Genomic DNA, 18,267 nt, shown 5'->3' with positions numbered 1-18,267 from the left:
TGGTGTACAGGCCACTAAATGTAACTACACAGTAGGACAGAGTATAAAATAAATAAGGGAGCTTGTCAGAAAGCTACGGTGATAATCATGGGGGATTCTGATCTACCTATAGACTGGAAAAAATCAAATGGGCAAAAGTAGCCTAGATGAGGAGTTCATAGAATGTTTTTGGGATAGTTTCTTCGAACAATACTTCTGGAGCCAACCAGAGAGCAGACTATGCTAGACATGGTATTAAGCAACAAGATATCATTAATTGATAACATAGTGAAAGCACACCTAGGTAGCAGCGATCATATGATGATTGAATTTTACATTCATTTTGGAGGGAGAGAAGAATGCATCCAAGACTAGTATTTTAAACTTAAATAAGGGCAATTATGGGGGCATGAAAACAGAGCTAGCTGAAGTGAACTGGCAAATTAGGTGAAGGGATAGGTCAATAGAGGTTCAGTGAAAGACATTTAAAAAGGATATTTCAGAATACACAGAATATATACATTCCAATGAGAAAGAAAAATTCCAAGGGGAGGGCCCACCATCCGTGGTTAACTAAAAAGTTAAAGACAGTATCAAGCTTAAAGAAAATGCATATAATTGCGCAAAGACGGGTGACAGGAAAGAAGATTGGAAAGAATATAAAGAACAGCAAAGAATGACAAAAGATTAATAAGGAGGGAAAAATTGAAGTATGAGAGAAAGCTAGCTGGAAATATAAAGACAGATAGCGAGAATGTCTATAGAGATTTAAATAAGAAAAGAGTTAACAAAGTGAGCGTTGGTCCTATAGAGAGTGCATCTGGGGAAATGATAATGGAAAGTAAGGAGATGGCAGATGAACTAAATAGATATTTTGCTTTGGTCTTCACTATAGACAACACAGGTAACATCCCAGAAATAGCTGTAAATCAGGAAATGGAAGGGAGGAAGGAGCTCGAGGAAAAATTACAAACACCAGGGAAGTGGTATTTGATAGGGATGTTCAAAACCATGAGGGGGCTGGCAGAGTAGATAGAGAGAAGCTGTTCCCACTCATAAAAGGATCAAGAACGAGAGGGCACAGATTTAAAGTGATTTGCAAAAGAAGCAAACGTGGCGTGAGAAAAAACTTTTTCACATGGGTGATTCAGGTCTGGAATGCACTGCTCGGAAGTGTGGTGGAGGCAGGTTCAATCGAGGCATTCAAGAGGACATTAGATGTTTATCTGAATAAAAACAATGTGCAAGGGTACGGGGAAAAGGCAGGGCAATGGCACTAGGTCATAATGCTCATTTGGGGAGCCAGTGCAGACACAATGGACCGAATGGCCTCCTTCTGTGCTGTTAAAATTCTGTATTGAGCAAATTGTTGGAGCTGCGGACTGACAAATCCCCGATTCTGGATGGAAAGAAGTGGCTACAGAGATGGTTGATGCATTAGTTTTAATTTTCCAAAATTCACTAGATTCAGGGAGGGTTCCATTAGATTGGAAAATAGCAAGTGTAACTCCCTTATTCAAAAAGGGAGACAGAAAGCAGGAAACTACAGGCCAGTCAGCCTAACATCAGTCTTAGGGAAAATATTAGAAGCTATTATTAAAGATGTTATAGCAGGGCACTTAGAAAAATTCAAGGTAATCAGGCAGGGACAACATGATTTTGTGAAAGGGATATCATGTACTGTGGATAAAGTAACATGCGCTGTGGATAAAGCAGAATCAGTGGATTATAAAGGTGCCACATCAAAGGTTATTGCAGAAAATAAAAGCTCATGGTGTAGGGGGTAAGATATTGACATAGACAGAAAATTGGCTAGCTAACAGGAAGCAGAGAGTTGACATAAATGAGTTTTTTTCTGCTTGGCAGGACATGACGAGCAGTGTGCCACAGGGATCAGTGCTGGGGCCTCAACCATTTACAATTTATATAAATAAATTGGATGAAGGGACCAAAGGTATGGTTGCTAAATTTGCTGACAACACACACGTAGGAAAGTAAATTGTGAAGAGGGCAGAAGGAGGCCACAAAGGGACATAGAGAGGTTAAGCGAGTGGGCAAAGATCTGGCAAATGCAGTATAATGTGGGCAAATGTGAAATTGTCCATTTTGGCAGGGAGAATAAAAAATTATCTAAGTAGTGAGAGATTGCAGAGCTGAGATGCAGAGGGATCTGAGTTGCCTGTGCATGAATCACAAAAGGCTAGTATGCAGGTACAGCAAGTAATTAGGAAAGCTAATAGAATGTTATCATTTATTATGAGAGGAACTGATTACACAAGTAGAGAGGTTATGCTTCAGTTGTACAAGCCACTGGTGAGACTGCATCTGGAGTACCTTGTACTCCTTATTTAAGGAAAGATGTAAATGCATTAGAAGCAGTTCAGAGAAGACTAACTAGACTAATACCAGGAATGGGCAGGTTACCTTATGAGGAAAGATTGGCCAGGTTAGGCTTGTATCCATTGGAGTTTAGTAGGTAAGAGGCGACTTGATCGAAACCTTTATGATCCTGAGGGGTCTTTACAGGGTGGATGTGGAGAGAATGTTTCCTCTTGTGGGAGAATCTAGAACTAGAGGTCACCGTTTAAAAATAAGGGGTCGCTCATTTAAGACAGAGATGAGAATTTTTTTTCTCTGAGGTTCCTGAGTCTTTGGAACTCTCTTCCTCAAAAGGCGGTGGAAGCAGAGTCTTTGAATATTTTTAAGGCAGAGCTAGATAGACTCTTGATTAACTAGTGGGGGGTGAAACATTATTGGGGGTAGGCAGGAAAGTGGGATTGAGGTTACAATCAGATCAGTCATGATCTTCTTGCCTGCTCTGCCATTCTCGAGTGGCCTACTCCTGCTCCTAATTCGTATGTTTCTATGTATGTATATAATAGATTTTAAATGAGTCAAATGGGGCAATGGACAAAAAGGAAAGCAAAATGGAGGGGGCAGAGACTACAGTCTGAAATTGTGGAACTCAATGTTGAGTCCAGAGGTGCCTAATCAAGAGATGCAATACCTGTCCTTTCACATCCTCTCTCCTCAACGTTCAAGGTCCCAAATAGTCCTTCCTGGTGTAATAGCAATTTACTTGGACTGCTTTCAATTTAATATACAGTATTCACTGCTCACAATGTCGTCAGCTCTACACTGGAGAGACCAAACGCAGGTTGGGTGACCACTTTGTGGAACACCACCATTCAGGCTGCAGGCATGATCCCGAGCTTCCAGTGGCCCGCCATTTTAATTCTCCATCTTGCCCTCAAGCTGAATCTCTGTCCTCTGCCTACTGCAGTGCTTGGTGAAACGCAACACAACCTCGAGGAATAGCAGCATCGCTTGTCTTTTGCCCTGTCACAGATTTTCCTTATTGTTTTTTTTCCACCCTCCACCATTTGACCTACTCAAAACCTTTCTAACTTTTACTAGTTCTGATGAAAGGTCATTGACCCAAAACGTTAACTGTTTCTCCCGCCACAGATGCTGCCAGATCTACTGAGTATTTCCAGCATTTTCTACTTTTAGTTCAGATTTCCAGCATCCGTAGCATTTGTTTTTGTTTGGGAAAGCTGTACGTGATTTTGACCTTCAAGGATTCTTAGTTTCCATAAACTGTTAAGTAAGATTGAGACTTAGTTAGATTTTAAAATCATATAAAAACTCAAAACAGAAAGTGTCTTTGATAAAGTGTCCTATGGAGATCAGAAAATAAAGCATCGGTGCTCCAAATTCATAGGTTTTCAAACTAGGTTCCCTCTATCATTGGAGGTGTGCAAGGTCAGTAGATTTATAAATTTGTTGACTTAATTAACATTATTTCTGTGGCTGTTTAATAAAAATATTTTCTGCAAACATAGAACCGTTTTCCTTTGGGTATCTGACAATGTCTTTCAAACCTTTAGACGGGGTCACCGAGCAATATGCCCGTATTTGACCGCGCAGTGAAGTTTGAAAATCACTCATCTAGATCTAGGGATTCAAAAAGTACTGAAGTATCAAGTTTTATTACAGTGCTTATTTGATTCATGTTTACATATTGACTTGATTTCTTAAACCATTAATTTAGAAAATTAAATCATTACTCTTGAAAAGTTAATGTCTGCAAGTGCAGCATATCCTATGAGTAAAATACAGCTAATTCTCTCTAATTGACGCAGGATGATCCAAAATGTTCACATCTATAATATTACTGTAATATTGCATGCGTGTGTAAGTAAAGAATTATTTGGCTGCAAATCGGTAGCCATAGGTTTGTTAGTAAGTTACATATGAATGCTTCACTTTATAACTGGAGATGGCTCACAGATTCAATGCTGCTGAAAATAAGGAAATGGTGAACTAATCAAAATATGAATAATAACATTTACTTAATTTGCTAAATTAACTTTACTTATCTCTATTTCAATTATGTTTACTATGGAAACTAGTTCAGTGGAGTGGCAGGGTTTTTGAGATACAGTGGACATTGTTAGTGAAATCAAAATGGATTACATTACAATTATACTTTGTACATGAGTAAATTGCCTATAACAAGCATTTTTCAAATAGATCCTTGGCAATTACCACAAACAGGTTTAAACCTTATAGGTGTTACTACATTTCCTAGCAGTTTTACATCTGCTTGCAGCCAGCTCCAGAGACACTCTTGACTTTTGTTGAATGTGAAAATACCTCAAGTTTTTTCCATCTTAAATCACTCAGATATTAAAAGTCATTACAGTCTCCCAACGTAACTATGAACTGAATTCCTGTGCCAGTCAGCACCACATAGGTTGAACTTAACACTTGTTGGATATTAAGATCAGCCCATGTTTTATCGATCAACACTCAAATTCACTGATTTTTAACAATGCTAGTGACCACACCTCAATACCAAGTTCTTCCAGGCAATATAAGTTCAACACACACTCCACTCACTGACATTATGCATGCTTGAAACAGCAAGGTCCTAACTACAGGAGACTGGAACGATTTTAAAAATAATTATAAATCAATCGATACTTAAATCAATAACATACTCAATGAGATGACAAATAGCTTTTCAGCATTTACCAGTTTAACTAACAGACCTAAACAAAAGTTAAATACATTTCAGTTTTTATCTATGGCTCATATTCTAGACTTGCCTCCCAAAACTCTTGCCCTCTTCACCTCGCTCTTCTCCTTTAAGACCAATCCTACCTCTCTGGCCATGCTTCTGGTCACCACTGCTATTATCTCCTCCTTCATCAGCATCCAATTTTTCCCATTATACTCTGGTAAAAGACCTTGGGATGTACTTCTATGTTAGAGGCCATTTTGTAAATGCAAGCTGCGTTGCTCAATCTAATCTCAACATTCATTCCGTACATTGGGCTGCATATTGGAAAGAAAGCTGGCGTGAAGCTGACTCGCTCTAAAGTGCCTGACAATGGGACTTCGTCCGTCACCAGGGAGGAAGTCCAGCTTGCAGGAGCAGCCAGCCAATTGAATTGGCTGACAGTCCCAACAGCACCAAGATCTCATTAGTGGGCGCTGCCAAGATTACAACCAGCCCCAACGTGGCGGCCCAATGGATCCCGGAGTAAGGCAAATCCAGGGTATTGGGCAGGAAGGGTTTGAGTAGCTTAGGAAGGGGGGTAGCGGTGGTGGGTTAGGGAGAGCAGGTGGGTAGGAAGAAATGGGCGGGGGCTACTTTCGTAGAGGCTGCTCCCCGAAGCGTAAAAGGGCAACCCCTGGGAGATAATACCCCTCCTTCCTACCCTTTTAAATTATTTTTAAACAGAAACGGCCTGCCCACTCCAACCATATTAAGGCATGGGCAGCATATTATTGGGGTCAAATAGCTTGTTAACAAGCTCTTGACTATAAAATTAATTTAACTTATTTGTTGTGTTACTTTATGGATTTTTTTTCTTAGTTCAGCTAGTCCAACTTTTGCACTGCCAGTTTGGTGACGTGTCAGCATCTCCAATTTTTCAATCAGGACGAAACCAAATGATTAATCCTGCACATTTTACTTGAAAGTAACTTGATGAATTTCAGCCACAGATGTCAGCACTTAGGAAATCAAATTTAGTATGAGGACAGTGGCAGAACAAATAGAGGGTGCTTGAGTTGCACAAGAGCAACTCAGCTACTCCTGCTCTCCTGTAACCCTGCAAATTCTCTCTTCAGGTACTTATTCAATTCTCCTTTGAAAGCTACAATTGAATCTACCTCCATCACTCTCTCTCAGTCAATGCATTCCAGATCTTAACCACTAGCAGCACAAGTTTCCTCACGTTGTCTTTGGTCTTTCGCCAATCACCTTGAATCTGTCCTCTGGTTCGCAACCCTTCAATCAATAGGAACAATTTCTATCTACTCTGTCTAGGCCCCTCATGATTTTGAACACCTCTATCACGTCTTCAATATTCCCTTCTCGAAGCACAACACCCCAGCTTCTCCAATCCATCCATGGAACTGAGGTTTCTCATCCATGGGACCATTCTGAAATCTTTTCTGCACCCTCTCTAAAGCCTTCAGATAATTTCTGAAGTGTGGTACCCAAAACGGAATAGAATACTTCAGCTGAGGTTGAACCACTGTTTTAGAGCTAACATCATAACATCCTATGCTTCGATTTGTAAAGCCAAGGAACTCGCGTGCTTTTTTTAAACACCTTCTCAAACTGCCTTTGCCACCTTCAATGATTTGTGAATATATACCCCAAGATATCTCTGTTCATAAACCCCCCTTCAGTTTATATTCACTCTCCTCGTTTGTCCTAGCAAAATATATCACTTCACACTTCCCTGCATTAAAGTTCATCCACCATGTGTCCATCCATTCTACCAAACAATGTCCTCTGTACGTCTATCACTATTCTCCTCAGTTCACAATACTGCCAAGTTTCGTGCCATCTCCAAATTTTGAAATTGTACCCTGTACATCCATGTCTAAGTCATTAATATACACCAGGTAAAGCAGCAATTCTAGTACGGACTCCTGAGGGCCCACTGCTCACCACCACTCTTACTCTTATCACTCGGCCAACTTCATAGCCATGCTGCAACCGTCCCTTTTATTTCATGAGCTTCAATTTTGCCCGCAAGCCTATTATATGGCACTTTCTCAAACACGTTTTGGAAGTTAATGTCCGACACATCAACAGCATTACCATTATCAGCCCTCAGTTAACTAATAGAATAACTCACTGATTATACACGATTTGTCTTTAACAAATCTGTGCTGGCTTTTCTTAGTTAATCCACATTTGTCCAAGTCACTGTTAACTTTGTGCCAGATTATCGTTTCTAAAAGCTTTCCCAACACCAAGGTTATCTAGGCCTATATAAGTAGTCAAGGATCAATCAGAACCTAACTTCTAAAAGCTAATGGTGCCAGTCAGATTCAACAGTGTGACCTCCTATTTAGAAAAAGAGCAGCAGCAATCTTGTTCTTCAAATGGTCAACTGATACCAGGAGGAAAATTAAACCATACTGTTTCAGAGAGTTCTTTAAAAAAAATTTTTTTTTTTTTTTTAAATTAGTTGATGAACTCGTTCAAAAACAAAATCTCAGCACCATGATGCACTTACAAAGTTTCCCCTAGGTCTTCCTCGCCCTTGAAAAACTGCATTGTCTGTATGTCCCTGGAACGACTTAAAACCACTCGAGCCATCATCCCTTTCTTTTCTGGCTTCTCTATCCTCGTGGGGTTCAGGTGAAGAAGAGGATGAAGAACAGCTGGAATGGTCCCGATCTTTATTTCTATGCTTGCTACAAGAAACATATTAATAAAAATTATTACTGCATATGGAAAAGCAAAAAGTGACCGTCGGATAATCCGCTTAGTGTTACCACTAAGACAACACCAGAGATGAAACCTACATGAAACAGTTAAAAGAAAAATTTTCCTAGGCGGACAACATTTTTTCACCTCCTTTTTCTAAATAAGTAAATAGAAGCTGATGAGGGAATATTTGGAATTCTGACCTTATTAACACGAAGTACTATACTGCATAAACCACTATCAGGCAATTAAAAATTTGAGGTCAATCATCTTTTCATATAATCCTGTAAATGTTTGTCAGTTTTCCATTTTCAATACTGACACACTATTCCATGATTTTGTTTATCCTGAAAATGTTGCTATTGAGAAAGAAATGTTCAAGTTACTACTGTAAATCAAATATCCCCACTACAGCTAAATATAACATTAGCATCTAAAACTGAGCGAGCGTAAATTAACAAAATTAGAGTTTAAAAGACAATCTTACCTTCCTTCCTTGAAGGGTTTATAATCTTTGTACTCTTTATGGTCTTTCCCTGATTTTTCCAAGGAAAGCTTCTTTGATGTACTAGATTCTCGCGAACCTTCACGTTCTTTACTTTTCTCTTTTCTACGCCGATCAATATCATGGCGCAAGTCAACTGGATCACATTTCAATTTTTTTTCTGCCTAATTATTTTACAAAAAAAACTGAGACTGTAAGCAATAAACAACAGAAAATTTACACATGGCTGGAATTAGTTTGATACTTAACACTTATTATTTGAAATAATGATTTTGTAAACACATATGGCATATATGAACACACCACAAGGTTTAATTTTAATGCGGCATCGACAAAGTTACTGAAAAATTCTTTAGTTTTTCAAATCACCATGATTTACCACTGACCAAAAACTAGAAACATGAAGAATGTTTTCAAAGAATACAATAAATTTAATCAGCTAGGCAGAGCAAATTATATCGATAGAAATTTACAGCAAGTTAAGTGCAGGTTTGCAAAGGAAATCTCAAATAATAAAGAATTTCAAACAATAAACAAAGGGTGAAAGCAAGTATTGAGATCCACTTGAAAATTAGTGTGAAGTTGGAATTTAGGAAAATTAGAATTTAGAGTTAATTACTTCACATCCGACTCAACCTCACTGACAAAAAAAAAGGAAGCTGAAGACAGTTACCAGATTTCAAGAAATGGCAGAAAAAGAGAAACTATATTTTAACAAAAACTTATCTTTAATCATTTGCAGAATGTGGTCATCACTGGCAAGGCCAGCATTTACTGCCCATTCCCAACTGTCCTCAAGAAAGTGTTGGTGAGCTACTTTCTTGAACCACTGCAGTCCATGTTATTAAGGCATTCCCACAATACTATTAGCGTGAGAGTTCCTGGATTTTGACCCAGAATAATGAAGGAATGGAAATATATTTGTCAGTTTTGGTTCTTCAAATCACCATGATTTCCCACTGACCAAAAACTGACAAAACAGTGCGACCTGGAGGGGAACTTGCATGTGGTGGTGTTCCCCTGTGCCTCCTGCCTTTGTCCTGCTAGGTGGTAATGGTGACGGGTTTGGAAGGTTCTGTCGAAGAAGCCTTGATGAGCTGCTACAGTGCATCTTGTAGATAGTACACATTGTAGCCACAGTGCACCAGTGGTGCAGGAGTGAATTTTTAAGGTAGTTCATGGGGTACAAGTCAAAAGAGCTGTTTTTTCCTGGGTGGTATAGAGCTTGAGTGTTGTTCAAGCTAAGCTCACCCAGGCAAGGGAACAGTATTCTATCACACACCTGACTTGTGCCTTGTAGATGGTAGACAGGCTTTGGGGAGTCAAGAAGGGAGTACTCAATCACAGAATACCCAGCCTCTGACTTGCTCTCACACCCATAATATTTATCTGGCTGGTCCAGTTAAGTTTCTGGTTAATGGTTACTTCCAGGATGTTGATGAGACGACTACTGCTGGGCAATTGTGTGACATGCATGTTACTTATCACTTATCAGCCCAAGTCTGAACGTTGCCCAGATCTTGCAAGCAGGAACGGACCGCTTCAGTATATGTGGAGTAATGAATGGAACTGAGCATTGTGCAATCATCAGTTAACATCCCCACTTCTGACTTCATAATAGAGGGAAGATCGTTGATGAATTAACTGAAGATGGTTGAGCCTAGAACACTCCCCTCAGGGACTCCTGCAGTAATAACCTGGGACTGAGATGATTGGTCTCCAAAAACCACAACCATCTTTCTTTTGTGCTAGGTATGACTTCAACCAGTGGAGAGTCTCTCCCTCCCGATTCCCATTGACTTCAATTATATTAGGGCTCTTCGATGCCACACAGAGTCAAATGCTGCTTTATGTCAAGGCAGTCACTCTCACCTCAGCTCTGGATTCAGTTCCTTTGTCCATGTTTGGACCAAGGCCGTGTGAAGGTCTGAGGCCAATTGGTCCTGCTGGGTCCCAAACTGAGAATGGGTAGGCAGCTTATTGGTTAGGCAGCTTATTGGTGAGTAAATAATGCTTGACAGCACTGACAACATATTTTGCTAATGAGGCAGTAATTAGTCAAACTGGATATCTTCTGTTTTTGAGAACAGGACAAACCTGGGCAATTTTCCACATTGTTGGGAAGATGCTAGTGTTGTGGCTGTACTGAAACAGCTCAGCTAGGGGCATGGCTAGTTCTGTAGTACCTATTTCGGTACTACAACCAGGATGTTGTCAGAGCCCATAGCCCATAGTTGCTACTTCCAGTGCACTCAGCCTTTTCTTGTTATCAAAAGAAAGCTTACTAAAAACAAACAAAATATAAATAACAGCAAGGAACCAAAGAGAGAGTAGTGTTAAATAGAGCAATGTTACACAGTACATTGATAACATCTGTGCGTCTTTTAAAAAAATATTACTTGATCTGGAGTTGTGGAATGTGGGCAACACAGGCAAGGTTATTGCCCATCCCCAACTGCCCTCCACACCTCCATCCCCCACCAGGATGGTCTGAGGGCCCTTAGCTTCTTCCTTGAACAGAGGCCCCAACAATCCCCATCCACCACTACTCTCCTCGTCTGGCTGAACTTGTTCTCACACTGAACAATTTCTCCTTTAACTCCTCTCACTTCCTCCAAATAAAAGGTGTGGCTATGGGTACCCGCATGGGCCCCAGTTATGCCTGTCTCTTTATGGGGTATGTGGAACATTCCTTGTTCCAGTCCTACTCCGGCCCCCTCCCACAACTCTTTCTCCGGTACATCGATGATTACTTCGGTGCTGCTTCATGCTCTCGTTGGGACCTGGAAACATTTATTAATTTTGCTTCCAATCTCCACCCCTCCATCATCTTCACATGGTCCATCTCTGACACTTCTCTTCCCTTCCATGACCTCTCTGTCTCAATTTCTGATGATAGACTGTACACCAATATCCATTACAAGCCTACCGACTCCCACAGCTACCTCGACTACAGCTCCTCACACCCCGCTTCCTGTAAGGACTCCATCCCATTCTCTCAGTTCCTTCGCCTCCGTCGCATCTGTTCTGATGACGCTACCTTCAAAAACAGCTCCTCTGACATGTCCTCCTTCTTCCTTAATCGAGGTTTTCCACCCACGGTCGTTGACAGGGCCCTCAACCGTGTCCGGCCCATATCCCGCGCATCCTCCCTCACGCCTTCTCCTCCTTCCCAGAAACATGATAGGGTCCCCCTTGTCCTCACTTATCACCCCACCAGCCTCCGCATTCAAAGGATCATCCTCCGCCATTTCCGCCAACTCCAGCATGATGCCACCACCAAACACATCTTCCCTTCACCCCCCCTTGGCGGCATTCCATAGGGATCATTCCCTCCGGGACACCCTGGTCCACTCCTCCATCACCCCCTACACCTCAACCCCCACCTATGGCACCTCCCCATGCCCACGCAAAAGATGCAACACCTGCCCCTTCACTTCCTCTCTCCTCACCGTCCAAGGGCCCAAACACTCCTTTCAAGTGAAGCAGCATTTCACTTGCATTTCCCCTAACTTAGTCTACTGCATTCGTTGCTCCCAATGCCGTCTCCTCTACATTGGAGAGACCAAACGCAAACTGGGCGACCGCTTTGCAGAACATCTGCGGTCCGTCCGCAAGAAAGACCCAAACCTCCCTGTCGCTTGCCATTTTAACACTCCACCCTGTTCTCTTGCCAACATGTCTGTCCTTGGCTTGCTGCATTGTTCCAGTGAAGCCCAACGCAAACTGGAGGAACAGCACCTCATCTTCCGACTAGGCACTTTACAGCCTTCCGGGCTGAATATTGAATTCAACAACTTTAGATCTTAAACTCCCCCTCCCCCCATCCCCACCTCGTTTCTCCCCCCTCCCTTTTTTTTCCAATAATTTATATAGATTCTTCTTTTCCCACCTATTTCCATTATTTTTAAATCTAAAACTAAAACTTTTTTAGTCTTTCCACCCCACCCCCACTAGAGCTGTACCTTGAGTATCCTGTCTTCCATTCTTAATTAGCACTTCTCTCAGACAATATCACCACCTTCAACACCTCTTTGATCCTTTTGTCTGTGACATCTTTTGATTATCTGCTCCTATCACTGCTTGCTTATCTCCACAATCACCACACCCTCAACTTCTCTCTCCCCCCGCCCCCCCACCTTAGACCAGCTTATATTTCACTTTTCTCCTAACTATACTCAGTTCTGACGAAGACCCGAAACGTTAACTGATTTCTTCTCCACCGATGCTGCCAGACCTGCTGAGTTTTTCCAGGTAATTATGTTTTTGTTTTGGATTTCCAGCATCCGCAGAAGCTTTTAGCTTTTTGTTTTCATTTTTGCCCTGAGTTTGGAGAGCTTTTCCACCAAAATGTCAGTGGTTATGGTATAAACCAATAAGAAAGAGCAGTATACCATAAAGTATTGATGTTAAAAGAGATAACTAATGGTACGGGATTAGAAAACTTGGATTATCTCTGAAAAATAGGCAGGATTTTTGGGTTAATGACCCTATCCTGTTCCAACAATTTTTACCAGTATACATTCAATAAAATCTCCTCCAAATAGACATAAAAAAATTAGAACTCCTCAAGCAATTAACTGATAAAACCAAAAGTCTGTATTATAACTGTTCACCTTTCGGTTGTCTTCTTTAGAGGTTACATCTTCCTCTGTGATGCGAGTATGCTTTCGTAGAGAGCTGGGAGAAATATCAATTCTCCTAAAAGGTCAATAATGACATACTGTGAGACCTCAGTGTCGTGGCAAATAATAAGCTATGGTCATCCTTTCATATCGCCACATCCACCACATCCCTCCCTCAATCCACAAGATAAAATTAATACCTGGTTCAAGGCGATTACTCCCATTAGCGTAATCTGCAGTTTTGCACGTTATTGAAAACTAAACACTTCTTCCTCGGATAAATACTGACAGATTAATACAATTAGCCAACTATTATCTACTAAAAGTACTAACGACTTTAGAATTTCAGTACTAAGAAAGGTAAAAGTATGCAACTGTATACCTGTGGATTTCAGGACTTTTCTGCCTGGCTCCATGGTCTTCTGCTGTCTTCTGATACATAGTAAAGCGCTCACTTAGGGTCATTCCTGTTGACTTGAAATAGTGCTCTGTTGGTTTTAGAGGAGAAATACTGTTCAGTTAATTTATTTTCATATTAGATACTCCATTCTTGAGAAAATATGTTAGTATATATTCAAGAAACCTGGCAGAAGTAAAAAAGATAGATGGAATCATGCAGTAAATATATGGCTGCAAGATTACATTCTTAGCTATATGTTAGACTCAATGTGGTAATTTGAACCATGTTCATACACCTTAAGACAGTACAATTTTCAAACTCTGTAAAGTGCAATAGCAAATATGCGTTACAACTGCCTTTAGCTCAACTGCTGCACTACATGTAAAGTGACACTCCAGCGTTTTGAATTTTCAGTGAACAAAACAGTTATTTACAATACAAGTATTTTTTGCCATACCCATACTGTATACTAGCTTGGAGTAATGGGTACAGATTTATCACCAAACACTGCTGAAAGCTTATCCTGGAGTTGGATGGACTATTTATATGCAGTAACTTTTCAAAAAGTGAAACAATTTTCCCCACTCCTGGATGATTTTTAAAGTTAGCAATGCCAAACTGACCTTTTCAATTTGATCAACAATATATCCCTTTCTCAAACTGATAAGAAAAATTATTCAACTGTCTCAAACTTGGCTATGGAAAAAACTGGTTAATAAAATCACAAGTACAATATCTATGGGAAAACTTACCGCCTGAAATCCAGAAACTGCCTCACAACCAACCATAAACACTTCAATGGGTCACTACAACAGTAGTGCCTCGATCATAATTCCATGAAACCCAACAAGGAGTGCAGAGGAATTTTGTTGTTAGCAATTCAGTTATAAGCCTTTTTTCCAGGAAGACAGAAGCTTCAACTTTGCCTGTGTTTTTTGCATCTGTATCTTTCAACCGTTATTATATTTTTTAACATGGGACTTGGAATTTCAATACATGAACACATCCCAGGATTGCCATGACCTATTTGCAATGAAAAAGAAAACATCACTGGGCTTTTTAGCTCAGCACAAAAACTGTACCTGTAACAGTGTATTGGTGTACTAACATAATAATGTATTTTATTTTCATAACTCTTTCACTAAAAATGATCATGGTGACTAAAGACTGATGGACTTTAAAAAGTTCTAAAGAATCAATTTCATGTACATATATTCCTCTCTGACTATTAATACTGGTAAAGATGGGGAAATTCTTAGGTGCAAGTTTTCTCTGCATTTCTGCAGGTTTACAGTTTGTCAAGCATGATGTTCAAAAACAGCAAAATTATAAAACGCACAAGGTAATATTCTATTACATTGTTGTACAAGGTGGCTAAATCGAATTACATTTGAGTCAAGACTGCATGACGTTATAGATTTCTCAGAACTTGTTTATTTTTAAATATTTTTTCTTACTGAATTAGAAGTTACACTTACTTACAAAAGGAAATTACATTAAAAATTGCCAACAGTCAACCAGGCTTTACTACACAACTAATGATCAAAATCAAAAATTGTGGCTGACCGGGGAGGATGAGAGAATTTTTCTCCCCTTTCCTCCTGTCCCCGAGTTAGCAACATCTGTGTTTAACAGCTTTTACAGAAAATTTTTGTGGCACTTGAAATTCAAGCACACTAATGTTTTGTAAATCCTTAAAGAAAGTATATTTTAAAAGAAAAATGCTACCTTCTGGCTATTTCAAAACATATGCATTTTCACTCCATCACTATCTTACCCCTAAGAAAGTTAGACTCCCATATCCAAGTTAAAAGGGCCTTGCCCCAGATACACAGATTGTATCAAAGTCAGTTTTTGTTTAATCCACCATGAAGCATATATTCATTCATGGGAACAGGGATCTCTACCAGTTCTCTCCCCAAGGTGAGCAATTCTCCTCCTTATTGTAACTACAATGCGGGCTGAAACTAATTAACAGTTGTACGTTATACCACTTTAACTACCAGGCTACTATCTTCTAATCTTTTTGTTTAAAATTCAAGCAGCAGTATTTTGATAAAAGAAAGCAACATTTGATAATGCAAAAACAGAACTTTAATGTTCTCTCAGTTACATTTCAGTTTATGAGAAATTCTCTGCAATATTACTGTATACAAAAATCTACTTAATAGCTGTCATTTTTAAAGACAGTTGAATATTTTTTACTCTTTACCTTAAAACTAACTCTTACAAGAATCAATTACGATTATACTGAAATCAATCAATGCTGGTCAATTTTTATTTAGAAATTGAGTTACATGTGTGTCATCAGTGCCTTATCATTCCAGTTACACTTGCTTACAGCACCAAATATAATATACAAACTACAAAAAGTGATTTATTTTTAAAAAATTAATATGGAGTGTGGAGTGAAATTTCAGTCATTTCAGTGAAGTGACAATTTGAAGCTGACCAACGGTGAAAAATTATAGAAATCCACTAAATATAACACACTATTTTGCTCAATTAAAAGCTAGTTCACGAGTAAGCAAATTACACAATGTTATTTATTCTACATTAATGTCATCATTAAAGCGAAAGTTTGAGTTTAGCATTGGATGCCTACATAGTCCACCTAATCTTATCCAAAAAATGTTAAAATCATTAAATGCTGGATACAGGTGAACACTGTTCAGGTCCTTGTCACCATTCATAACCAGAAAAATGTTCAGAAACCTGCAAAAATTTGTTCTTTAGAAGTCAGCACATATACATTCTTATTTTAATATTCTCAGTAACCTATGAAGCAGAATGTTCAATCTATGATGCAATACAAGGTGTTGAGTATGGATTTAAGCAATTCATTCCACAGATTAGCTCTGTAGACTATGCATAATATTAAGCAAAACATTAAGTACATCAAGCTGTATGACAGTTTTACAGATAAATCCCAGAGATTAATTAAAGTGATCTTGTGTATGTGTAATAACATAGCAACTAACTTAAATACCATTATACATTTTTAAAAGGAATCACTTGCACTTATGCTCACATATTGAAGGGCTGCAATAAATATAACTGTTTAAAAGAGAAGTCCGGATATTGTGTATTGCATACAAAGTACCTCACAGGAACTTACCGTTTTTTTTTTGCAAAAAGCATGAGATGTACCAAGTTAAATTTTCAGCTCTTATAACCTGCTATACAATAGCCTCTAGAATTTGTGAATGAAGGTTTACCTAGTAGATGAAACAACACAAACTTAATTTATCATTGGGCCAAGTAAAAAAAATTAGTTTTAGAACTGTGTGAAAAATCTAAGTGCAATCATCTTTAAGGGTATACCAGTATACCATGTGTAGCAGCCAGAGCTTTCTACACAAATACTCATCGCTTTTATCCATGATAGAGAATTAAGGGTCATGAGTAAGAAATTGTATCAGTTTTAATCAAACTGATGGCAAAATCTGATGAACACCTTTTGTTGCTACAAGATATCAACTTCAGAAATGCACGAAAGAGGGTACCTACAAATGGCACCACACTTTAAACCAATAATGTATCAAGACAGAAGTCTAACATTGATGGCCCTCTTATATTCAGATAGGTCAAATGTGGGGACATTTCAAAGGGTTAAGTGAAAGAGGAGGAACAATTCACTGTGGCATTTAAAGTGACAAATAACTAAATCAAGAATCCCCAGAACCAGAAAACAATTAAACAGCAGTCCTACCCAAGTTAGGGATCACATTGTAATATACACAGGTTTATTTCCTGCTAATGAAATGTGAATCAGCATTCAAAAACTTGGCACGATTTCTGTAACAAACACCAATTTCTCAGTGCAGACATCACATGCCAGTTGCACTGAGTTCATTGGCCACTGACAGCCATCATGACAGGGGTGAGTCAGCACACCCTCCCCCAAAAGACACAAGCCATAACTAGTTACACTTTGCATTATAAAAATAATGGCTAAACAGGAAGGATTTAAAGCTGTAACTTTGTGTTTGGGTTCAGATGGAGGGGCCAGAACATATGAGTTTAAAACAATTTTTAATAGTCCCTGTACTTTCCTTTTTAAATCAGAATGGCATTACTACTGAGCAACTTGCGTCAGCATCAAACACTTACATACAGAGTAAAGCACATTCTGCTCCATTCCAATAATGTATCCCAGCCTTAGAATTAGAATGCTGGGAGTAGTTAATCAGCTAACCCACCTATCTATCTATCTTCTGAACTTTAATGAGATTACCCCAGCTCATCATCATCATCCATTCAGATTTCAAAACTAAATAGATTTTAAAGACAAATATCTGTGATTGATTATGAATTAAAGCAGTGCATCTTGCACACACAGATTCTCAATATATTTAGCAATTATATTAACAAATATTCAAATTATATTTAGCAATTCTATGAATACAAATACTTTGAAATGTTATGCTCTTCCCACATTCTGTGCAGCATACACCTCAGGACGCTTCAAATCAAAAGTTTCAATTTCATGTAAAGCATATATTTCCATTTCAAGTCACTTTCCTGGGAAGAATGAGGAAAACTGAAAATTACAGCCTAGAAATGCAGCTGATTGGAGGTCAATAAACTTGAATATAGTAAAAGCATTTAATACAACAGAGAAAAAATAAATCACCACTGAATTGTTTCAAAAAAAGTGTATACTCTGAAAAGGTTGCTGAAACTTCCAAAATAGTGCAATTGCTAACAGGACCATGGGCTTTTCATTAATTTACCAAATGATTTACATGTGGTATAGCTTATGTACATATAAATGCCACCATGCTGATTTTCTTTCATTTGGTATAAATTATCTACACTAGTTTGCAAGAATCACTTTGCAGGCATCATTAGTCCTAGAAATTTTGATTTATTGTCCATATATGCTGACAATGGGTAAAGAGAAAAGAATTTGCATTTGTATAGTGCCTTTCATAACCTCATGATGTCCCAAAGCGCTTCAGCTAATGCAGTACCTTTAAAGTGTAATCATTGCTGTAATATGGAGAAACAC

The 18,267-nt window shown here is 39.0% G+C and overlaps 1 protein-coding gene across 4 annotated transcripts in view; it reads right to left on the bottom strand.

Moving 5' to 3' along the window:
• The window catches only part of LOC144680869 (bcl-2-associated transcription factor 1-like), a 77,554-nt gene that overhangs the window by 16,940 nt on the left and 42,347 nt on the right, over positions 1–18,267 (bottom strand). For all 4 annotated transcript variants that reach the window (XM_078542345.1, XM_078542347.1, XM_078542346.1 and 1 more), the window contains exons 7-10: positions 13,236–13,341; positions 12,845–12,929; positions 8,211–8,392; positions 7,530–7,710 (exon numbers count right to left, since the gene is read on the bottom strand). In XM_078542345.1, the coding sequence (XP_078398471.1) occupies positions 7,530–7,710; positions 8,211–8,392; positions 12,845–12,929; positions 13,236–13,341 (554 nt within the window). The remainder of the gene's footprint in view (positions 1–7,529; positions 7,711–8,210; positions 8,393–12,844; positions 12,930–13,235; positions 13,342–18,267) is intronic.

This window comes from Cetorhinus maximus, chromosome 5, assembly GCF_964194155.1.
Source record: "Cetorhinus maximus chromosome 5, sCetMax3.hap1.1, whole genome shotgun sequence".
Taxonomy (NCBI): Eukaryota; Metazoa; Chordata; class Chondrichthyes; order Lamniformes; family Cetorhinidae; genus Cetorhinus; species Cetorhinus maximus.
This window is presented reverse-complemented; position numbering and strand designations above follow the sequence as displayed.